Source organism: Sinocyclocheilus rhinocerous, unplaced genomic scaffold, assembly GCF_001515625.1.
Source record: "Sinocyclocheilus rhinocerous isolate Xijiao unplaced genomic scaffold, SAMN03320098_v1.1 scaffold45, whole genome shotgun sequence".
NCBI lineage: Eukaryota > Metazoa > Chordata > Actinopteri > Cypriniformes > Cyprinidae > Sinocyclocheilus > Sinocyclocheilus rhinocerous.
In genome coordinates this window covers 439,960-464,625 of record NW_015632734.1, presented here as the reverse complement: position 1 = coordinate 464,625, position 24,666 = coordinate 439,960, and the positions used below count along the sequence as shown (strand labels likewise).

The 24,666-nt window shown below is 36.2% G+C and overlaps 2 protein-coding genes across 2 annotated transcripts in view; one reads left to right on the top strand and one right to left on the bottom strand.

The window, feature by feature from the left end:
• Positions 1–12,190, top strand: part of LOC107742949 (integrin alpha-6-like) — a 32,578-nt gene extending 20,388 nt beyond the window's left edge. The window contains exons 9-25 of the mRNA XM_016556032.1: positions 1,137–1,264; positions 1,354–1,443; positions 1,527–1,588; positions 1,970–2,139; positions 5,126–5,269; positions 5,456–5,571; positions 5,827–5,977; positions 6,220–6,303; positions 6,378–6,457; positions 6,569–6,646; positions 7,866–7,968; positions 8,070–8,246; positions 8,371–8,472; positions 8,573–8,683; positions 8,773–8,871; positions 8,992–9,117; positions 11,688–12,190. Coding sequence (XP_016411518.1) covers positions 1,137–1,264; positions 1,354–1,443; positions 1,527–1,588; positions 1,970–2,139; positions 5,126–5,269; positions 5,456–5,571; positions 5,827–5,977; positions 6,220–6,303; positions 6,378–6,457; positions 6,569–6,646; positions 7,866–7,968; positions 8,070–8,246; positions 8,371–8,472; positions 8,573–8,683; positions 8,773–8,871; positions 8,992–9,117; positions 11,688–11,852 — 1,986 coding nt within the window. The 3' untranslated portion in view covers positions 11,853–12,190. The remainder of the gene's footprint in view (positions 1–1,136; positions 1,265–1,353; positions 1,444–1,526; positions 1,589–1,969; positions 2,140–5,125; positions 5,270–5,455; positions 5,572–5,826; positions 5,978–6,219; positions 6,304–6,377; positions 6,458–6,568; positions 6,647–7,865; positions 7,969–8,069; positions 8,247–8,370; positions 8,473–8,572; positions 8,684–8,772; positions 8,872–8,991; positions 9,118–11,687) is intronic.
• A 6,392-nt stretch (positions 12,191–18,582) lies between these two features.
• The window catches only part of LOC107742948 (DDB1- and CUL4-associated factor 17), an 11,564-nt gene continuing 5,480 nt past the window's right edge, over positions 18,583–24,666 (bottom strand). Inside the window, exons 6-14 of the mRNA XM_016556031.1 lie at positions 24,093–24,182; positions 23,427–23,534; positions 23,241–23,337; positions 22,321–22,463; positions 21,255–21,364; positions 20,508–20,595; positions 20,249–20,329; positions 19,061–19,216; positions 18,583–18,974 (exon numbers count right to left, since the gene is read on the bottom strand). Coding sequence (XP_016411517.1) covers positions 18,855–18,974; positions 19,061–19,216; positions 20,249–20,329; positions 20,508–20,595; positions 21,255–21,364; positions 22,321–22,463; positions 23,241–23,337; positions 23,427–23,534; positions 24,093–24,182 — 993 coding nt within the window. The 3' untranslated portion in view covers positions 18,583–18,854. The remainder of the gene's footprint in view (positions 18,975–19,060; positions 19,217–20,248; positions 20,330–20,507; positions 20,596–21,254; positions 21,365–22,320; positions 22,464–23,240; positions 23,338–23,426; positions 23,535–24,092; positions 24,183–24,666) is intronic.

The following is a 24,666-nucleotide window of genomic DNA, read 5'->3' as shown; positions in this document are numbered from 1 at the left end:
GATAGATAGATAGATAGATAGATAGATAGATAGATAGATAGATAGATAGATAGATAGATAGATAGATAGATAGATAGATAGATAGATAGATAGATAGATAGATAGATAGATAGATAGATAGATAGATAGATAGATAGATAGATAGATAGATAGATAGATAGATAGATAGATAGATAGATAGATAGATAGATAGATAGATAGATAGATAGATAGATAGATAGATAGATAGATAGATAGATAGATAGATAGATAGATAGATAGATAGATAGATAGATAGATAGATAGATAGATAGATAGATAGATAGATAGATAGATAGATAGATAGATAGATAGATAGATAGATAGATAGATAGATAGATAGATAGATAGATAGATAGATAGATAGATAGATAGATAGATAGATAGATAGATAGATAGATAGATAGATAGATAGATAGATAGATAGATAGATAGATAGATAGATAGATAGATAGATAGATAGATAGATAGATAGATAGATAGATAGATAGATAGATAGATAGATAGATAGATAGATAGATAGATAGATAGATAGATAGATAGATAGATAGATAGATAGATAGATAGATAGATAGATAGATAGATAGATAGATAGATAGATAGATAGATAGATAGATAGATAGATAGATAGATAGATAGATAAATAAGCTTTCCACTGATGTATGGTTTGTTATGATAGGACAATATTTGGCTGAGATACAACTATTTGAAAATCTGGAATCTGAGGGTGCAAAAACATCTAAATATTGAGAAAATCACCTTTAAATTTGTCCAAATGAAGTTCTTAGCAATGCATATTACTAATCAAAAATTAAGTTTTGATATATTTACGGTAGGAAATTTACAAAATATCTTCATGGAACATGATCTTTACTTAATATCCTAATGATTTTTGGCATAAAAGAAAAATCTATAATTTTGACCCATACAATGTATATTTGGCTATTGCTACAAATATACCCCAGCGACTTAAGACTGCTTTTGTGCTCCAGGGTCACATGTGTGTATGTGTGTGTGTATATGTGTATTTTTGTATATATTTGTGTCTTTGCCGTTAAACAATTAATACAGCCTTACCTTTGCCTACAAACACTAATACTTCTGACCTGATCTTGTAGATTCTGGAGGGTAAACAGCACAATATGAAGATGTTTGGCTATTCTCTGGCTGGAAACATGGACCTGGATCAGAACTCGTACCCTGATCTCGCCGTGGGCTCGCTCTCTGACACAGTTTTCATATACAGGTGCTGGTAGCTCACTTCTCATGTCCAAGTCATTACCTGGAGGTGTTTTGAGATGCTATAGCATGATATAACACCCCTCTCGTGTGCAGGTCCAAAACTGTTATTAGCATCAAGAAAGACATCAAGGTGACACCAAAGGAGATTGACTTGGTGAAGAAAACATGTGGCAACAGCGTATGGTGAGATACTAACATCACTTATAAATACACTTGGTATTTTGAACTCTAATATTTATGGGTGTTTAATGTTGCATCCTTTTTAGCTTGACTGTGGAAGCGTGTTTCTCATATAAAGCAAAGCCCTCCACCTACAACCCTAAACTCAGTAAGTCTGTTTATGCTCTTAATTTGACAAACAATCATTATCTATTACAATTATTATTTTTTTTTGTCTGAAATCCCGACTTTAAAGAGAAGGAGGGTTTTAAGCGTCATGCAACATAATGGCAGCATAAGCTTATAATAAACAGAATGCTGTCATCCATTGGTGTGGATGCTATTATAGTTATCGTTATTGTTATCTTTATAGTTATTGTTCTTAATGTGAACAGTGCTTAAGATGTAGTCCAAATGTATTCTGTGTTATTAATGCTCACAGAAGACAAGATACTACATGCTTGATGTTCACTGAAGTAAATAAGAGCATTTCTTTGTTCTGAGGTCTGAAGCTCACATATTCTAAATGTTTTGTTTGTTTGTTTGCCAGCCGTCTCCTGTACACTTGAGGCAGAGGGGTACCGCAGGAAGCTGGGTCTTCCATCCAGGGTTGTGTTTCTGGAGAAGAGTGCGATGGATCAGGACTTCCAGTCGACCGGCTCTCTGGAGCTACGAGGACAGAACAAGAAAGCCTGTTACAAGACCAAACTCAGATTACAAGTAAATAAAGCTTTAAAGTTGTGATGAAACAGAAGTAGCGACAGGCCTTTTCTTCCATATTGTGATGCACATCTGATTGTGATTGATTATCGAAAACGCAGATGAACGTGAGCTCACAGGGGTGAGGTTTAAGCGGATTAAATGATTGGAAAAGTTCTGCATACAGTGCCCTTCAAAAGTTTGGGATCAGTAAGATTTTTAATGGAGTCTCTTATGCTCATCAAGGCTGCATTTATTTGATCAGAAAAAACAGTAATATTGTGAAATATTATTGCAATTATTAATATTGGTTTCCTATTTTAATAGGGTACATCGGGGCTAAAGGCACACCTTAAGAAAAAATGAACTATTCACTGCGCCTAAAATGTATAATTGCAGAAAAATATATATACGTTTGTATTGAACATTAATGGAGCAACATATTTTGTGTGAAAATAAATCATTCAAGTTGTTTATTTTGTTTAAAAATCTTATAAATGTATGAGGTGGCAAGGTGGGTGGGCACACACACAGTATTGATACAAATACTTCAGCTAAAATAATGTTTTAAGTTAATACTTGTTCAAAACAATCACTTTAGCAAAGTTTGTACTATTTTCTGCTTATTTTGAAAAATTAAAGAATTAATTTTTGTTCAATAAATATACTGTCATTACAATATGTTGATATAAAAATATATATTTTAAAATACAGAAACAATTTAATAAGTAAAGATTCTGAAAGCACTGAAGGAGATCCCATAATAATTGAATATAGATTTACAGTAGTAACAACAAATTATATTTTATTATATGATATGATTAATATCATGTTTTTAAATATGATGGTTTCATTCTAAACATGGTCATTATCTCTAATATGGACACCCAACATAATATATTATATTTACCATCTGAATCTAACCATGTCATGTCAACAAATGGAAAAGTCAGCCATCTATTAATTATGTTAATTACTGTGCGCCTTTAGCCTCAACAGCAGGGGCGCATTTTACCCCAAATACCATACTTTTACATATTGTTTCGTTATTTAAAAACTGTTGCTTTAATTATCTTAAACAAAACTGAAAATTGTTAAGAAGACCTTTGTCTCAGAATATATGCATTCATTTTAGCAATTCTAAATTGCTACTTCAATCTACAACATTTAAAAAAAACATCAAATATTAGATCAAGTAAGCACAGAATCAACTTTGCACTGCTGCGCGCGATCGCGTCAAAGATCAGACAAATATACACGTGCATCTTGAAAAACGGATGTTTTGGAAAGTGCTACGCCACGTTTTTGTGCCATCTAGTGGTTTAGATGAAAATAATATCAAAGGCGCCTTTTACCCCGGGGCGCCTTTAGCCCCGTTGTACCCTATACTTTAAAATATAATTTAATTCTGTGACGCAGTGCTGAATTTTCAGCATCATTCCTCCAGTCTTCAGTGTCACATGATCCTTCAGAAATCATTCTAATATACTGATTTATTATCAGTGATGAAACTGTTGCTTATTATTTTTTGGTTATTTGATTCTTTGATGAATAAAAAGTAAAAAAGAACAGCATGTATTCAAAATAGAAATCTTTTCTAACAATATAAGTCTTTACAATCACTTTTTATCCATTTAACCCATCCTTGCTGAATAAAAGTATTAATTTCTTAAAAAAATACTGACACCAGACTTTTGAATAGTAGTGTATGTTGTAACACAAAATTTCTATTTTGAATAAACACTGTTCTTTTTAACTTTTTCATTTATCAAAGAATCCTGAAAAAAGTATTGCAGGTCCAAAAAAAATATTAAGCAGCACAACTGTTTCCAACATTGACTATAAATCAGTATATTAGAATGATTTCTGAAGAATCATGTGACACTGACGACTGGAGTAATGATGCTGAAAATTTCAGCTTTGCTTCGCAGGAATAAATTACATTTTAAAGTATATTAAAATAGAACATTTTTATTTTAAATTGCAATTATATTTCACAAAATTACATTTTTTTCTGTATTTTTGATCAAATAAATGCAGCCTTGATGAGCATAAGAGACTTCTTTAAAAAACATTAAAAATCTTACTGATCCCAAACTTTTGAACGGCACTATATGTTCATCCTTGCTGAATAAAAGTATTAATTTCTTAAAAAAATACTGACACCAGACTTTTGAATAGTAGTGTATGTTGTAACACAAAATTTCTATTTTGAATAAACACTGTTCTTTTTAACTTTTTCATTTATCAAAGAATCCTGAAAAAAGTATTGCAGGTCCAAAAAAAATATTAAGCAGCACAACTGTTTCCAACATTGACTATAAATCAGTATATTAGAATGATTTCTGAAGAATCATGTGACACTGACGACTGGAGTAATGATGCTGAAAATTTCAGCTTTGCTTCGCAGGAATAAATTACATTTTAAAGTATATTAAAATAGAACATTTTTATTTTAAATTGCAATTTTATTTCACAAAATTACATTTTTTTCTGTATTTTTGATCAAATAAATGCAGCCTTGATGAGCATAAGAGACTTCTTTAAAAAACATTAAAAATCTTACTGATCCCAAACTTTTGAACGGCACTATATGTTACCAGAGAAAAGTCTGTCATTTTTACCAGAAGATTGAGTTATGACATTTTGATTAACATTATGATGTCCAAAAAAATTGTTAAAAAATTAAACATATGCATGGATTAGTTGTTCATAATAAGAACTATAGCATGCATTTACATAATATATGGCTATTGGTGAGGAAAGGACCAACATGAAAAACTGTTAACTTAGTCACTTTATGACTTTATCAGTTATCAGAATCATACATCTACAGTTGTATCATACAGTGCATTGGTGAGATTTTTATTTCTGGGTGCACTATTCCTACGATTCTCATTTTGGAATTAGGAACTGTGGAATTCTGATGACATTCCAACAGCCTCTGTTTAACCTCTGTTTTTAATGCATGTTGACTGAGTGGGATCTGCCATGTGCTGGTTTTCAGGAAGGCATCAGGGATAAGCTCAGAGCGATTCCTATCGAGGTGTCTGTGGCCATTCAGAGCGCTAAGAGAGGCAAACGACAGAGCTCTCTGCCACAACTAAGTCCAATACTGGACTCCACTGTGCCCAACAAGACCATCACTGAGGTATACTCGTAACATAACGTACTGCACGCTATGTAGGACATCTTATGAGCAGTCAATACATCTTAAGCTCTACTTTAATCTTTAGATTTAGAATGTAATTGATGTAAAAATTAATTTTTATTATTAATGAAGCAATATAAAAAAAACATAGACTTCAGATTTGATTTGCCATCTTTCCTGGCCTAGGTGAACTTCCTGAAGGAGGGATGTGGCACAGACAACATCTGTCAGAGTAACCTACACCTGCAGTACAGGTTCTGCTACAGGGAGTCCAAACAAGATGTGTTTCCTCCTCTACCGCTGTGTGTATCAGAAATACATCACACACTACTAGAACCATGCAACACAGATACACCTGCTGTAAACAGCTAATATATATGAGCTGATCGCAAATGAGAAATGATGCATCAATAACATATGTATAGCTGATGATCTCGTATATATTACAACTATTAAACACTCAACAAAAATCTTTATATGCCCTGATACTCTTTTGGATGATAGGTTGCATGTAAATAGGTTTCTTTGATGGTGCTATTTTTTCATCGCTCTCTCAGGGAGAATGGCGTGCCGGTGATTTCTCTGAGTGATCAGAAGGACATCGCTCTGGAGGTCACAGTCAGGAACAGGAATGGAGATGATGCTCATGAAGCCAAATTGGTTGGGCATTTTGATGAATCCCTCTCATATTCAGGATTCAGATCTACCGTAAGTGGATCACAAGTCTATGTCTAATTCTTCTCTTTTTCATTTGATCACTTTTTATGATTTCATTCATTATTTCACCAAATATTGCTATACTATTGTTTCACATTATGATGTTACTTCAATCAGTTATCCATGACCCATACTTTACAGTGAAGTCCTCACAATAAGAAAATAGCAAAGCCTTCAATAGAACTGTTCTCTGTGCTATGATGTTGTGTAATCAAACCCCAGTCGTCCTGTAGGATAAACATGTGATCTGCGCTGCCAATCAGAATGGCTCCCTGGCAGACTGCGAGCTGGGAAACCCTTTTAAACGGGATTCAGAGGTCACTAATACTTCAAAGATGCAATACTACTCTATTTCGTGAATTGCCGTTTTAATACAGATGTTTTTTTGTAGGTAACATTCTATATCATATTGAGCACTGGCAAGATATCACTCGACACCAAAGAGGTTGAGATCGACCTTCAGCTGGAAACGTATGTCTGAAATATCAGAATCACTGTTGATTTAAACATGCTTGATATATGAACTTAAATGGTACCGTAATTTTATGATGAATGTATACTGATATTTCTGTTCTCATACAGAACGAGTTTACAGGAAGGCCTGGGCAAAGTGAAGGCCAAAGCCAAAGTGGTGATTGAACTACTTCTTTCTGTACAAGGGTAAGTATTATAACTTTATTTAAGCATGCATGTGCTCTCCATTGAAAACCATTTGCTGTCTAGGAGAGAAAACGGAGACATTTTCTGACTTTCATTACTTATTACAGTAACATTATGCAAACTACGCTATTATATTCAGTTAGTGTGCAGTATATGCTGCAGTAGGGTTGGTGGGACTCTTACGTGTAAGTGTCAAAGCTTCTAAAGCAAAGGCTGTGAAGACTCAAGCGGGGTTTACCATGAAGTTGTAAAAATACTGAAATCAATATACTGCTGTCGCCTCTGTACTATTGAGTAAAGCACTTAACCTTAGGTTAAAAGCAACTGTTAATAACTACTAATGTACTGTACTGCCATCACATACTTACCAGAATGACTCCCCTTGTGAAAAAGAAGTACACTTTAGCATACTTTAGAGTACTTGTATACCTTAAAAGAATATACTTAAGTGAGAATTGAATGTTTTTGGAAACATGATGGTTATAGCTTAAATGTATATTATGTTCAATTAGCTGAATTTTAGAGTGCTTTTGACCCACTACATATTTATATATAATTTCATATTTGTTTGTATTGTCTTTGAAATATAATTCATGTGCAGTGCCGAATGCACTGACAAGCATTTACGGTAAACTACCGTATTGGCCCGAATATAAGACGACCGCGTTTTTTCAGATGTATTTGCAAGAAAAAAACATCGTCTTATATTCGGGTCAATACGGTAAATGTAATTTTAAATTAAAGCAGTATGTCACGTTTTTAAATATATTTGTAATTAAAGTCGAAATTTAGTATATTTAAAATATATTAACATTAAATAACACACTAAAGTTAAAATTATTATCAAGTAGCCTACTTTAAAACAAAAGTTTATTAAAACAGTGATTTTAAAATGTACTTTTAATTTGATATTATTATAATGTGCATATATTAAAAGTGTTTATGCATATATTAAAAGTGTACTCTCTTCAAATACACACAAGTTGCCTTTTATTTCATCAATATTACATTATCTGCAAGTACCGTTTTTAATATATAGTTTTAAGATTTTAAATGCAATCTTTTATATCATCTCCACAAGTGCACATTCAATATACAGTTAAGTGCACTTCTTCTTTACAGTTATCTACTGTATATACACTTACTTGTGCTTTGTCCGGTCACATTGCGTCAGCAAGCATGTTGTATCAGATGGCGGTGTTGTCTTGCTGTTTATCAGGGTTGCCAAGCCGTCTCAGGTCTATTTTGGAGGTGAAGTCAGAGGCATGAGCGCTATGAAGACAGAGGAAGAAGTCGGCAGCTTGGTCGAATATGAATTCAGAGTAAATGCAAAAGAAGTTAAAAAAAAAATCTACCTTTTTATATATCACTTCAGGCATCTTTCAAAAGCTCTGTTTTGAACTTAGGATTTTATTTTTTGCAGGTGATTAATTTGGGAAAGCCTCTGAAGTCTTTTGGAACTGCATCCCTGAACATCCAGTGGCCTAAAGAAAGCTCTGTGGGGAAATGGCTGCTGTATCTGATGAAGATCAACACCAGGGACCTGCAGTTAGTCACCTGTTCACCTGAGAGAGAGATAAACCCTCTCAGACTGAGTGAGGTACCAAATCTGAATGAATGCTGTCCAAACATTCTGATGTTTTACACTGGTCGAAATACTATGCTAGATCGAGAAAACAATTGTAAGAATGGACAAAAAGCAAACACATCTGTCATACTTTTAGGAGTCAACATCAACCAGGAGAAAGCGTGAGCTAGAGGAGCGGAAACCAGCTGAAGGCAGTAAAACATCCCTCTTCCCTGATAAACGCAAGCACAAGATTCTGGTAATGAGGCGGAGTTATTTATATTTGTGGTGCACTTTCATTTTTACCAATGCTATAGGACCAAAACAACTTCTTAAAAATGAATGTTTTGTCCTCGTAGTCTTGCAGTGGGGATGCCAGATGTGTGGAGATCAAATGCCCCCTACAGGGCTTGGACAGCACTGCGGTCATCATTCTGAAATCCCGCCTGTGGAATTCCACTTTCCTTGAAGTAAAGACAATAAAGAGTGCTTATTTTGTTCCTTTGAAAGAATGTCTTGGGTTGTTAAAGCATTCTGTTTTGTTTCCCCTCTAAAACAGGATTATGTGTCCTACAATTACCTCGATATAATAGTGAAAGCCTCCATAAGGCTGGATGTTTCTGCTAAGAACATTGTGCTTAAAAATCCTGAGACCCAGGTAACACAGTCTGCTATTCAAGCGTAACACAGTTAAATCTGTGACATTGAAGACATTAATAGATGTAGATGAAGTGTTAGTCAACAAAACAGCTAGACTTACTGTAGATGTGATGGGCAGGTGAGGCTGACCGTGTTCCCGGAGACGACCGTGACTCCGTTCGGAGGCGTTCCCTGGTGGATCATTCTGGTGGCTGTTTTAGCTGGAATACTAATGCTGGCTCTTCTAGTTCTGTTACTCTGGAAGGTAATAAAACCCTCACATGCACATACAGTACATAAAGTAAATTACCCACATGGTTAAAGGGGTCATATGACGTTGCTAAAAAGAACATTATTTTGTGTATTTGGTGTAATGAAATGTGTTTATGCGGTTTAAGGTTCAAAAAACACTTTATTTTCCATATAATGTACATTATTGTTTCTCCTCTATGCCCCGCCTTTCTGAAACGCGTCGATTTTTACAAAGCTCGTCGGTCTGAAAAGCGAGGTGTGCTGTGATTGGCCAGCTATCCAGTGCGTTGTGATTGGCCGAATGCCTCAAGCGTGTGACAGAAATGTTACGCCCCTTAAGAGTTCTTTAAGAAGTATTCCTGGTTAAAAGCTTCTATTTGGATTTTTCAATTCTGATTTCTCTTCTGATATTCTATCTTTATTTATCCTGATTTACACTTTCCTACAAAAGTATTTGGAGACTTGCACTACTCTGAATGTCATTTCATCAAACCAACCAAAAATCAAACAAAGCGTCAGTTTTTTAAAAACAGAAAAATACCACGAATATACTTTTTACTCAATAAAATAACATTTATAAATGTACACTTTTAGGAAATAATATTCTTTAAAAGAATATGCTTGCGCAAAGTGCAAACTATAGTGCATGCTAATTGCATTTAAATGAAAATGCATTATGTTAATTTATATTAAATGCAATTAGTTTAACCCTTTAATGTTATCAGACCCGCTTAAGTGGGACTCAAGTACGTTTTCATGTACTTTCACCATTCTAATTTCTTTGAGCCAGTTAAAGTGTACTGCCAAATCAACTAACAATTATTTATGGTAAATTGAAATTGCAGTTGAATCTTTAAATAAATTTGTATTTACACATTTGTAGTGATGTTACAATTTAGTACATTTCAAATCTATTAACTTTAAATGTAATATCCAATAAACAACACAGTAAAATTATAATCAAGTGCTTTACATGTGCTTTAGTATGTTAGTCAACACATCAAAATAGGTGTACTTCAACTCACAACAAAAGATTATATGATTTAAAATACATTTTAAAATACATTTTAAAGTAAAATGTTTAATGTGACATTATTATAAAGTTCAATTTTTAAAAAGTCTACTTAAGTGTGATAAGAATGTCATAAAAGTAAGTATACTTAAGTGGTGTTTTACTTCAATTGTATATTATGTGCAAGTACAGTTTTTTTTTTTTTTTTTTAAATATACTTTTAGGATTTTAAGTACACTACAAGTGCACATTCAATACAATTATGCACACTTCACAAGAGGATAATAGTTACAGTAATGTTATTCTCTACACCTGTGGTTCCTCTGCTAGAACTTGAGGAGAACCAATTTCATAAATCCACTAAAAATCACCACCTAATTAAAAGACATTAAAGGGATAGTTCATCCAAAAATTAAAACTAAAAGATTACGTTCTCTCGCGCGAACTCATTCGGGAGTGGTGACTTTCCACGTATTCCCAATTTCTGAGCCTGCTCGCCTGAAGTTATGGTTGATTGCTCTTCGGCTGGATATCAACACACCCATTAACGTAAACTACGCCAGAGTGCGTACACACCTCACGCACCGGATGCCGTGCGCGCGCTCAAGGCAGTTGGACATAGTGGTGTATTAGAGGTAAAAATGATATAAATACTGTTCGGTTTCTGGCACAAACCGATTGTTTCGTGTCTTAGGACATCAATGTATCGTCACGAGCCGCAGTGTTTAATTTGGATTTGTCTGTGCATGTTTTTTTTTACTCTCATAGATTTTGTTACCATTGCCATGCATTATAAGACTGGTAGACTGCAACGGCTGGAGTTAAAAATCATCATATGTGTTCTACTGAAGAAACAAAGTCACCTACATCTTGGATGCCCTGGGGGTAAGCAGATAAACATCAAATTTTCATTTTTGGATGAACTATCCCTTTAAGCAAAAACGCAGCAAAGTGCAGCAAAATTATCCTGCGGCATTTGAGTGCAGATGACACTGCCTTTAATATTTTAATGCATTGACATTCACACATTTTTATTCAGGTTTTACTGCCCAAATACTTGTTGTGACCAGCAGATTAATCATATGAAAAGATGTGTTAGTGGAATTCCACTGTCTTTAGTACAAATGTTTGCAATGACCCCTGAATTTGCCCCCTCTGTAGTGCGGTTTCTTCAAGCGGGCCCAGAAGGACGAGTATGATGCCGCTTTGCACAAAGCTGAGATTCACACTCAGCCCTCAGACAAACAGTCCACTGAGGCCTAGCTCTCCTTACCAGGGTAAAACCCGATCGCTGCAGCAGATTGGTGTCTGCATGACATGTGGCCTAATTTACTAACTCATCCTGTGCTTTGACAAAAGGAAGGGACAGACACATGCTGCACAGCGTGCTTTGCTCTTTCCGCGTGAAGCTCGGTTTTGTTTTGTATTGTGTCGATGGATGTGCTTCTTCGTGTCCTGTTTTGTCAAGCATGTCCCGTCTCTCTGTGTTCTCCAAAGCACACAAACGCAGAATGGTTTTTAAATCGAGTCTTGGAATGATGCTCAATGTGCTTCTGTTCTTTCTCCGTCAGTGTGGATTTTTCAAACGCTCCAAATACGAGGACAGCGTTCCGAAATATCACGCGGTGAGGATTCGTAAGGAGACACGTCTCTTGAAAGATGGAAAGGACATGTTAGATCCCTTGGAGAAGAAGCAATGGATGACCACATGGAATGAGAACGAGAGCTACACTTGAGACTGTCTCTGCATTTTCTGTGGAAGTCCACTTCTGCAAGTCTGTGAGCCCACTGTTATAGAGAGACATGGAGATGCCTTTACATATCCATAGGTTTCTGGTAACTAAAGGGTAAAGACTGACTCCTGGATATCTCTGGGCTTTTGGTTTGCAATGCCACCCCTTAAAAAGTGTTTGTATATTTTTGGAAGATGCATGAGATGCCAAGACTGAATTGGTTTGATTTTTTTTTTTTGTAAATATTTTACAATGCGGTTTATTTATTTTGTCTTGTAATTTTGTACTAAGATGCCTACTGTGCACGAACTGCCCAAAGATTCTTTTCCATGTCTTTTCGGTAACTGTAAATTAGATTGAATGTCAGATTGAGTGTCAGAAGAGAAAAAAATAAACGAGTCAATGAGTTACTACTGAAAAATGGTGTTTGACCCAAAACGCTTTGACAACACATCTGCATAATTTGATGTATTTTTAACATGCCACATCTCTAGAATGTTTTCTTGCTAACCATCATATTTAAACTTTGTTGCCACCTGTTGGCATTAAAGGGGCTTTCAGCAGTTCTCCAGTAGTTCTGCTTTCAGCAGTTCTCCAGTAGTTCTGCTACAGGGTTGCCAGGTTTTCACAACAAAACCCGCCCAATTGCTACTCAAAACTAGCCCAATCCCGTTTCGAGGGGGAACCCCCGGTAAAAATCGCATTCCGGTGGGGTAAAATACATGTTTTTGGTGGGGTTCCCCTGCTAAAATGCACATTTTAGGGGCTAAATGTCACATTATTGGGGTCGCTTAAACCCGCGGACATGAAAAACAACCCACGGCAACAGTGTTAAAGTAGCCCAATTCCGCGGGAAAACCACAGACTTGGCAACTGTTCTGCTATCCATCGATGTGGATCAGTGTGATTGTTTTTCGAGTTCCCTTACGCACAGGGTCTCCAACTGCTCCTGGAAAGCTATTTTCCTGCAGACTTCAGTTCCAACACACCTGCCTGTAATTATCAGCCTTGAACACTTTAATTAGCTGGATGAGGTGTGTTTGAATCGATTGTGGTTTGAGCTGAAATCTGCAGGCTTTCCAGGAGGAAGGTTGGAGACCCCTGACTGTGCCCTTACCTGTGTAACAAAAATAAGCTAACTGGGTATCAGGATTTTATCCGTCACCAAATCTTTTCTCCTTGTACCCATGTTTACCTTGTACCCTTTGTCAATCTGTCTTCTGGCTTGAGGACTATTCTGCTTCTTCAACCATACAGGTGTTGATTCTCCCGGTTTCTCTGCTGGTAAAGCATGATAATAAGTGTTTTTCACTCTTTGTGTCACCAAACTACACTATGCTACTAGCTTTCATACACATGCTGCAGCTAATGAGCCAGTGAGGATTGTCTTTGACGTTCTGTGAAACACGTCATTTCAACATGCCAAAATATACATTGAGGGGGGTGCCCCGCACCTAATTAAAACATGTTTTATACAAAACTGCGAGTACAGTCTACATCTCATGTGAGTGTGTGCCATTCAGATGATGCTTCACAAAAACTAAAGCAGCAAACTACTAAATGCACTTTTAAAATATTCAGGCATCTCTTGATATAAATATCATTCAAACACATCAATATCCTATGGGCCTAAGGAAATGTTCTTGATTAAATATGAATGAAATTAATAGTCCTGAGTACACTGTCAAAAAAAAGTGCAAAGTTTTTACTTTTAGGGGTACAACAGCTTGTCATTGGCGCAGTACTTCTTTACCACTAAGGGTCTATATTAGTTTCATAAGATCACATATTACTTCAGAAAAGGTACATATTACTACTCTAAGGTATATGAACCCTCTGAGGGTTAAAGAAGGTACAAAGGTGTTCATTTGAGGGTACTCACCTAATGACAAGCTGTTGTACCCCTAACATTTATTTCTGACAGTGTACCTAATTGCTAATATAGATCTTGTACAAACATTTTTTATTTTTCTACATAGCCATTTCTTTGTAGCCAGTCCTCTGCTGTAGTCTTAAATGACAAATGGATAAAACATTATCAGAGACCCAAATAAAAATAGCTTTTTGGTATCCCTTACGAAACAAAAAAATATATGCTAATATACTGCAAAATATAATGCAATATATTACATAATACATTTCCATATATTGGAAACTAGTGCTTATATAACTAGTGACTCCAGTAAGTAAGGCTGTCAAGGCTAATTTATTCACTTAAACATTTGATGAAGTGATTATTTTCTCTTTAATACAGATGAGTCGCTATGTTAGCAATAATAACGTTACCTGCTTGACGGAAAGGGTTGCCAGGTTTTTTTTTTACAACAAAACCCTCCCAATTGCTACCCAAAACTAGCCCAAACTAACCGCGTTTCGAGAGGGTCCCCCGGTAAAAATCGCGTTCCGGGGGCTAAAATACACGTCATTGGGGTCGCTTCTACCCGTGGACATGAAAAACAACCCGCGGCAACAGTGAAAAAGTAGCCCAATTCCACGGGAAAACCGCGGACTTGGAACAGCTTGAAGTTATCAAATTTGGCATGGCCTCCCTGCTACACTAGTAGTGAGGCTTTCCTCTGTGTATACATATCTTTACAAGTACAATTTTAGCTGTATTATTTGTGTCCCATTCAAAAATCGCTCTTGGGAAATGTTATGTTTATTGTCCCCCCCTACTGAAACACCAATGTTTCAGGAGTTTATAACATGCTTATTTGATAACTCCTTTATTTCCTATATGGGTTTATGTATATGCTTTATTTTTTAAGATTAACAGTTTTTTTTTCCAAGGCACTGTTAAAGTCCAGTGTTTCCTGTCGTAGCTATGCAAAGATTTTATTTCAAAAACAGTATCATAGCTATTAAACTATTTCTTGTTATGACTTTGAGATCATTCTGAGGTTAAATATAGATTTAAAGTCAGTCTGATTTTGTGGTGGCTGTGCTTCAAAGGGGACATCGGATGCCCATTTTCCACAAGTTGGTATGATTCTTTAGGGTCTTCTTGAAATGGTTTCAGTGGTCGTTTATAACAACACCCTTTTTACCTTGTCAAAAACAGCTCTGTTCACAGCGACTCGTTTCGGTGCATATCTCTTTACATGCTAATAAGCTATAGCCCCCCTAAAAATGGCCTAGCGACGCCCATGGTGAGACTTACTTCTTCTGGAGGTTGCAGCTGGACCACGAACAATGGATACTGATCCATCCTTGAGTTTTAACTTTTTAACAAAACCTGCCTTGAACTGTCCCTAGTTCAGAAAGCAGTCAAGAGAAAAATTATTTGTGCAGACATAAACGAATTTAGGTGTATTCGGTGGGGCATTACCATCAAAATCCAAAACTAATCCACTGCGTCCTCAGTCGCTCTGATGTCGGGAGAAAAATAGGACTCCTATATTCTTCTACATCCAATTACAAAACACCTGCATTGCTTACAAGACATTGTTGTCGCTACAGCTGCTCAAGCGTGGAGAAAATGACGGACTTCGTACAACTGACTGAGTGCAGAAATATGCTAATACGGGACAGTATGTCAGCGGTCGTGGGAGGGGCCTGAGCAATATGACATCATATTGCTCAGAAAATCTAAATGGTTTGATAATTGAGACTGTTTAGGTTTTTGGGGGATTTAAAAAAAGGAGTGAATGGATTTTTATCATTGTAGGGTGGTTGTGTCCACACACTGCTAAGACACATTTATATGCAAATGAAGATATTTTGCATCCAATGTCTCCTTTAAAATTAAATTATTGTAATCTTCAAGTGATGAAGGATTTCAAAAGTCTGACAGTAATCAGTGTTCAGTACTACTGTAAGGTTATCCCTGCCTGCTTAACATGTTTGAAAATGATTAAACATTAGAAATTTAGAAAAGTAATTAAATATAATCAGTTACATTACTTTAATAAAGTAAATGAAAAGTTACACTACTTATTACATTTTAAGTAGGGTAATATGTAACCTATTACATTTCCAAAGTAACCTTCCCAACACTGTGTGTGTGTATGTATATATACTTGACCATGTTTTGAACGTCCAGAAAACATAGTTTAAAAATAATGTTTTCATAAGAACTTTAAAATGCATTAAAATCATAGGCTGTAATTATTGTTACCCTGCTGTCTATGTAGGCAGCTCAGCACGGTTTGATACACAGCCACCATCTTTAACTCAATGAGTTTCGATTCATTTTTAAACACGTAATAGGCTATGTTACGAGAAGTCGAACAATAACATTAATTTCCATTTGTTGAAATCTGAAAGTTAAATTACGACCTCTCACACCAAATTCTCTCAATCAATCGTGATTAAAGACTCAGGAATGCAATACCTCTCAAATGTAAACGTTCAAACTCCTCACCGATTCTCTGAAGAAAAATAAACCCGATCACCATTAGCAACGGGTGCCAGTTAAACTCAGCGGCTCCTCCGTCCCAGCCGAGCCCCTCTCTGTAAAGCAAAACCCCTGGTTAAAGGGCTAGTTCACCCAAAAATGAAAATTAGCTTGTTTTACTCACCCTCGAGGCATCCTAGGTGTATATGACTTTATTCTTTCAGATGAATCCAGTCGGAGTTATATAAAAAATTGTCCTGGCTATTCCAAGCGGTATCATTGCATGGGTTGGGGGGGGTGAATAAAGGCCTTCTGTAGCGAATCCATGTGTTTTTGTTAAAAAAATATCCATATTTCAAACGTAATAAACACTTCTCTCTCACTATCTAACTGTGGTACGCGGAAGCCGTGCCGGCGGATGACATAAGACACGCGGCGTTGCGTGATTAGTGACGAACGCGGAGAGAGAACAAAACAAAACGCCAGTCACGAATTAGAAGCACAAACCGAAGATTTGCAAAGAAAAATGTCGGATATTCGATATAATATTTCGATATAAACCAAGAGGAGACTGGTTTTCCTTTGCTAAAGTAAGGAAACTTTGCTTCCTTTGCTCATATAAACAAACTCGCGAGACTAGCATATCTCAGAGGCGCGCGTGTGCTGCGCATACGTCATACGCCTTCCACCAGAATGGCTTCTGCATATGAAAGATAACGGGAGTTAGAGAAAAGTGTTTATTACGTTTGAAATATGGATATTTTTCTGGAGTAGACTCATTTAGACCAATATAATCATTAGGTTTTAGCCAGGTTTCAGTCAAGCAGAGTACATCAAAACGATTATCTGTGATTATTTCATTTACAATAACTGCTTTGGGTGAGAGTGATCTAATGTTTAGGAGCCCAAACTTTAAAAATTGTTTTTGTTCATTTATTTTACATTTTTCTGGTTTAATCACGATAAGATTTTTTCTAGATCCTGCATTAAATTTATATTTTGACCTCACTATTCGGGGAACAGACACAGTCTTTATAGATTGGACAGCACAAGTACTTCTATCATTTAAGCGGGTAGAACACAAGTCATCAGGGCAGTTATTTGAGATTTGACTTACTAGTCATATGGTGCGTAGCGTCCTGGAGATGTTGTCCGACATGAGTTCCGCTCCGACTCTGCTGGGGTGCAGGCCATCAGCGCGAAAAAGCCTAGGACGCTCCCAGAAAAGATTCCAATTATTAACAAAGAGCAGTTTCTGTTCTTTACACCATGACAATAAGCATTCATTTAAAGCAAAAAGTCTACTGAACCTTTCGTGTCCTCGTCGATACGTGGGAAGCGGTCCTGACACGATGATCGTCGTCGCGGGTGATGTGCGGCGCACCGTCTCGATCAGGCTCTTGAAGTCCCTCTTCAGTGTCTCCGTCTGCCGCAGCTTGGTGTCGTTAACCCCCGCGTGAAGCACGACCGCTCCGGTGCTCTCGTCGCCCTTCAGGATCGCGGGTATCTGCGCAAAAACATCGAGAACACGAGCACCAGGGAAACAGTGAGTGTGCACTTTACCTTCAGCTAACGTAGCACGGACGTGCCGGACGATGGAGTCTCCAACGATCACAGCGTCGCGTTCCGTCTCGCGATCTCGAAGACCGGAGGCGGCAGAGGGGGAGAGAAGAAGAAAGTCATATACACAAATGATGCTTCGAGGGTGAGTAAAACACAGTCTAATTTTCATTTTTGGGTGAACTAACCCTTTAAAGTGAATGTGACCGACACAAACCCGAGCGCCAGAGTGAAGAGAAGGAGAAAGTGCTTGTAGTGCTCCATCCTCGCAGTCTGCTGGAAACTCATCCGACTACAGCAGAGCAAGGCACGAGACACGTCGAACGGGGGCTGGGTCACTTTTGCACTTTCTCACCCAAACAAGAGGCGCTGTCTTAAACCCTAGTATGCTGCCTATCTGGGCAGCATTGCTGGGAGTAAAAATGCTAGTGTAGGATGATGCCGGTCATACCCAAAAATGCAGTCTAGGTAGGAGGCACACTAGGTTTTGACCTTAAGTATAGATGATGGCCAGAAATACTGTCCAGGTTTTGAACTTCACTATAAAGTTATGATGTCCACAAATTCTGTCTAGATAGGCAGCTCACTAGATTTTAACCTAAAGTATGATCCATACACAAAATGCTACTTGTGAAGTCCATAATGCCCAATAACACTTTCTATTTTGTGGGCACAGTGTATTTAATTTTAGACCTATGATTTGCCCCATAATGCTGTCTAGGTAGGCAGCTCACTAGGTTTTGGGACGGAGACTTCTTTCTTTTCCTTTTTTTTTTAATTCCAACAGAATTTTGTTACTAACCACATTAAACTTACACAACATCACTAGTTTCACAATGATGACAAGAGAGTATTTGTCACAAACTAGTCTTTATTAGTAAAGTTACAAGTAGATAAAATAACTGAATAGAAAAGTCTTTCAAGTTAAATTCCATCAACAAATAAATGTGTTTGTCCAGGGCCATTATTTTTCAAGCCAAATGACAGTGTGAACGACAAATATATTTTGCTTTCGAGTTCTCAAAAATCCACATTGAAAAATCTTTTTTTTTTTGAGAAACACACTATAGTTCATTACTAATCATCACATACAGGAATATGAAATGTGCTCATGGTTCATCCGAAGCTCGTCTCTTTATTTTATAAACATGGCAGCAGTAGGAGTTATTTTTCTCCTGGACAGTGTGAATAATCGTGTCTCTATCAAAGTAAACCTCGTGACTGTAGGTCTGGAAAACAAAGCACAGTTGATGTTGGGTTATGACAGATGAGTGAATGATATCTAAAAACAGAGACATTCGTTTAAATATCATACCACATCCCATAGCTCTTTTAGAGGAACTCTCTTCATTAAAACCCCCGTCTTATTGTCATGTAGCCGTAGATGGGCCTGTCCTTCATCTTCAGTCTGAGTGATGTCTACCACAGCCAACAGATCAAGTTCATCTTCATACTTCACCATTCTGAATGTCTAGATAAGACCGTCAAGTTACTAAATGTAAACATCAAAGTATAAAACATAACAGACCTGCTCAGAGATGCACTAGAGTGAGTTAACTCAATCAGCCACATCTATGCATTATTCCACTACATTATTTAAAAATTAAAGTTCCAGTTAGAATCTAAGATTGCTTTTACAGGGTTTGCCACATAAGAACATTTTTAAAGTGATAGTTCAGCTAAAAATAGTGCTGTCAAACGATTAATCGCGATTAATCGCATCCAAAATAAAAGTTGTTGTTTACATAATATATGAGTGTGTACTGTGTATATTTATTATGTATAAATAAATACACACATGCAAGTATGTTTAAGAAAAATTTTATATATTTTTATATGAACAAATATATACATGTAAATATTTTCAAAATATATACTGTATGTTTGTGTATTTATATATACATAATAAATATACACAGTAAACACATATATTATGTAAACAACAACTTTTATTTTGGATGCGATTAATCGCGATTAATCGTTTGACAGCACTAGCTAAAAATGAACATTTTGTCATCATTTACTCACCATCATGTTCCTTTATTGTATGCATTTCACCAGGTTTGTCAGTTGGTTCTTGTATGCCACTTATTTTAATTATACCAATGTGAAATAAATAACACTACATCGTCACTATATGACCCACACAACTTTGTGGAAAGTGCAGCATGAACATTTTACACAAGTTCTGTTTTTGTGTTTTTTGTGCCATACAAGTTTGGAAACAACATCAGGGTGAGTAAATAATGTTTTCATTTTTGGGCGAACTATTCCTTTGAGTGCCACAATAAACTCGTTAAGCTCCTTAGAATTCCAAAGATGCTCTGGTGCTTTAAAAACACTCAGACACCAATACACTGATCTGAAGAACCTAAAATGTAAAATCAAGATTTTTTTCTCACTCAGGAACTCTATACAGATCAGCAATTCCTGATAAGAAGAGGGATCTTCTCTGCACCAATTTTCTACCAAAGAACTACTTAAGAAGCGTGATTTGCAGTACCTCCTGCGCAGGGTCATCGTCTAACAACTGGAATCTCCTTTTCACCGCTCGGCCAGAAGACGTCACAATCACCTGAGGGGCCTGTGGGGAAGAAGAACCACTGATTACAAACCATCCTCCTGTGCAGTAATGTTCTTTTAGTAATACGTATCAGCTGGTATTTCTGCTGAGTTTAAAAATGAAAACGTTCTAGTATTGATATTTCAATAATATCCCATTGCTACTAACAGCTGGTAATGAACCCATAGACAACATTTACTCTATTGTCACGAGCAGCGGTGATGGAGAAGTCGGTGACGATCTCATTCTTCCAGTCACATCCTGTTTCAGCCATGATCTTCAGAACACTGGAAAAGAGAAAATTGAAAACGACAATTATAGAGAAATGCAAAATTGGAGAAAAGTTGAGGGACTCAAACACAACTATTAAAAACGCTCAGGGGGGGGGGGGGTCCAAATTTTTCTTATTTTGTTGAAATATAATTTTTTTTCCCATTTAGTACTGCCCTTCGGAAGTAACAGAAGATACTTGCATGTTTCCTGGGAAGACAAATTAAGTACAATTTACCTTGATCTTCAAATTCAGAAAGTTTTCACCCCCCCGGCTCTTAATGCATCGTGTTTCCTTCTGGAGCATCAGTGAGCGTTTGAACCTTTTTTAATAGTTGTGTTTGAGTCCCTCAATTGTCCTCAGTGTGAAAAGATGGATCTCAAAATCATGTAGTCACTGCTGGAAAGGGTTCAAATATGCAAAAGATTCTGGAAAACTGAAGAATCTGCAGGACATGGAGGATTTTTCTGAAGAACAGAGCTCAGTTTAACTGTTCAGAACAAACAAGGGACTCATGAACAACCATCACAAAACAAAAAAACAGTCATAGGTCATCCAGGTAACCACACACAGTATGAAGAACCATGCAATTTGTATGATCTCTCTTATTTTGTTAAAATTATTCACAGACTCTGCAAGGGCTTCCCAAACTTTCTCATGCCACTGTATGCTCACTTTATTGTGCTGGGCCCAGCATGCACAATTCGACCCGAGTCATCTGGGTGAAAAAAGATCCAGTCTGCTTCCAGAGAGTCACATTTCATGTCCTGGACGCCATTCTTAGCCTGATGTACAGATGACACATTACTTTATTAGACATACTTGCATATCCAACTTCATATAAAGAGCTGGGTGATAATATAGTCACATTTTGCAATGAAATAAAAAACATCGGGCAGTTGAAATTTGCTATATAGTATATATCTCTTTACGTGAGTGTACTGTTTATGTACACATATGTGACCCTGGACCACAAAACCAGTCATAAGGGTCAATTTTTTGAAATTGAGATTTATACATCATAAGGCTGAATAAATAAGCTTTCCATTGATGTATGGTTTGTTAGGATAGGACAATATTTGGCCGAGATACAACTATTTGAAAATCTGAAATCTGAGGGTGCAAAAAAATCTGAAGTTCTTAGCAATGCATATTACTAATAAAAAAATTACGTTTTAATATATTTACAAAATATCTTCATGGAACATGATCTTTACTTAATATCCTAATGATTTTTGGCATAAAAGAAAAATCAATAATTTTGACCCATACAATGTATTGTTGGCTATTGCTACAAATATACCCCAGCGACTTAAGACTGGTTTTATGCTCCAGGGTCACATATAAAGTTGGATATAATATACACCCAAGTTGAGCTGCGTGATAACGGTTTAGATTTCTGCAATGATACAACCAAGCAAAACTTGAATTAAACGTCAATTAATTATGTCAATTATTGAAGATAAGTATAGAACCAATGGTTATTTTAGTACCAAAGTTTTACTGTGTAATTTTATAAGCAACATAAGAGATAAACCTAATATTGTTTGTCTAGCCTTGCCTCAAGAGTTTAATATTATATCTACCCATAAAAGATAATAATTTGAACTAAAATGCAACATGTAGGTAACAGACACGCATTAACTCTCACTGCATGTCCACACTCTAAATATATTGCAGCTTGGCTTTTTTTTGTAGGACTGATTTTCCTAAGAATATCTGCAGGAATGAGAGTATTGACCAGCGCCCCGTCTGTGATAGAGCAGATATGATGGGTTCCTCTGTGTCTCTTGTGGTTGGGGGTGTAGATGTAGTGCCAGGGATGACCTCCGATCTGAACCCCGTCCTCAAAGTATGACATCTCAAACAATACGGGAGGACACTCTGTAGAGAGAAGTATTGACAACTCCCATGAAAACATTAACATTGTTTTTCTGTAACTGTCACACCATCTACACAACGCCGAAACATAAATTCAGAAGCACTCTACAAAATCTTCTCATACTTAAAGGTAATACATGCAATTGTTTTTAATTTTTTTCTTAACTTACTCAAAGAGTCAATTACAAGTAAGCCATTCTTCAACTGGTTCCCTTTAGAAAGTGTAAACATTAGGAAGCACATCATGCACATATATTATAGTGTTTGTAATCATGAACTCAGTGGTAGGAAAATGAGTTTGTAGGCTCATGTTATGGCTTTGGACTGTCAGAGTGAGAGATTGCTCTGTTCTCAACACAATGGGAATAAAATGCATGAGGCATGGGCTTCTGAATGTAAAATAAATGATGCTGGAAATAAATAACTGCACAAGTCTGATGCTTTCAGCTAAGCTACAGACGGATTGTGATTTTAAATGTCACATTTTTAAACATTTGTGTGAATCTCACAAAACCTGTCAAGAATATTTCACTTTAAATTCTAAAGTTATATTTTGCATGAACAGAAATCACCCATTTAAGTTTTGATACTTTTGTGATTTTAAATGTCACATTTTTAAACATTTGTGTGAATCTCACAAAACCTTAAAAAGCTATATTTTGCATGAACAGAAATCACCCATTTAAGTTTTGATACTTGATATTTTCAGCTTTATTTTACAAAGAGTGGAGGTTACTAGTTTTCTTTTTTTTAACTGTATATAAGATACCAGACACCCACCGTGAATGTGAATGTTGACCGGAATACCATATGGAGCTTCTCCCACAATTCCTTTCAGCTCAGACTGCTGTCCCAAAGCCAACTCCTCATTTCTAAACTGAAGTGAAAAGAACACATATGATATATTTACCAAACAACACGGCCAATAAATCAAACAATCATAAAAAACAATAACGCTTCCATTACCTTATTAACAATGTACTCAAAACTGTAAAGTCTGACGTGTTTTGAGCTGTGTGACACAGCTAACACTCCCTGTGACAGCAGCACATCCACAGCAGTCTTCCCAAACACCTGAACACAACACAAGCCACTTAGACGAATTCATTCAACTGAAAATGCTCCATCTAAAGAACAAAAATGACCATTTATTGAAACTAAGCTGCGAGAAATACCTGTTCTGAACAAAATTAACATTATAATGTAAGTTAGTGCTGTCAAACGATTAATCGCATCCAAAATAAAAGTTTGTGTTTACTTAATATATGGGTGTGTACTGTGTATATTTATTTTGTATATAAAGACACACGCATGTAAATATTTAAGAAACTTTTTATATTTTTATATAAAATATTTAATTTATTTATAATATAAATTATATATAAATATAAATACGTAAATATTTTTTAAATATATACATTTATGTGATTGCATTTATGTATACATAATATATAAACACAGTACACACACATTTATTAAGTAAACACAAACTGTTATTTTAGATGCGATTAATCGTTTGACAACACTAATATAAGTGGAGCTAAGTTGAAATAAATTGATAATAAATTATAAAAATTTATAACCTTTCAACAAAAAAATAGATGTATTTGAATGTGGTAAAGCAGATATTACTTTTTTATTTATTTCCAGCATTCCTACAAGCTCCAGTGGAAAGACTTGAAAAACGGCCACACGCATGAGGATGCTATTATCAACACCAGCCTGAGAGAGAGAGCGAGAGAGAGAGAGAGAGAGAGTGACCCAACTGCATATGGTGGACGTACAATGCAGATATAAGCCCCAGTAAAGTCTGACCTGTCGTTCCAGAGTCGTCTGTTTGCTCTGGACGGATTTGACATAAAATGTCTCCTGTGAGGAGTCCCAACCTAAAGATCTGTTAACAAACTCATATTAGTACAACAAAAACACATTCCAGCATACAATTTGTCAAAATTCATTTCAGATATATTGATGAGATTACTGCTTTTGTCGAAAATTACACTGTAACATGACACAAAATGCAGCTTGTTATCATTAAAGTTATTACCACTACTTCATTTTGTTACTACAGTTAAATCTAGTCAGACAGACAGACAGATAGATGATAGATAGACAGACAGACAGACAGACATATAGATAGATGACAGACAGACAGATGACAGACAGACAGATGATAGATAGATAGATAGACAGACAGACAGACAGA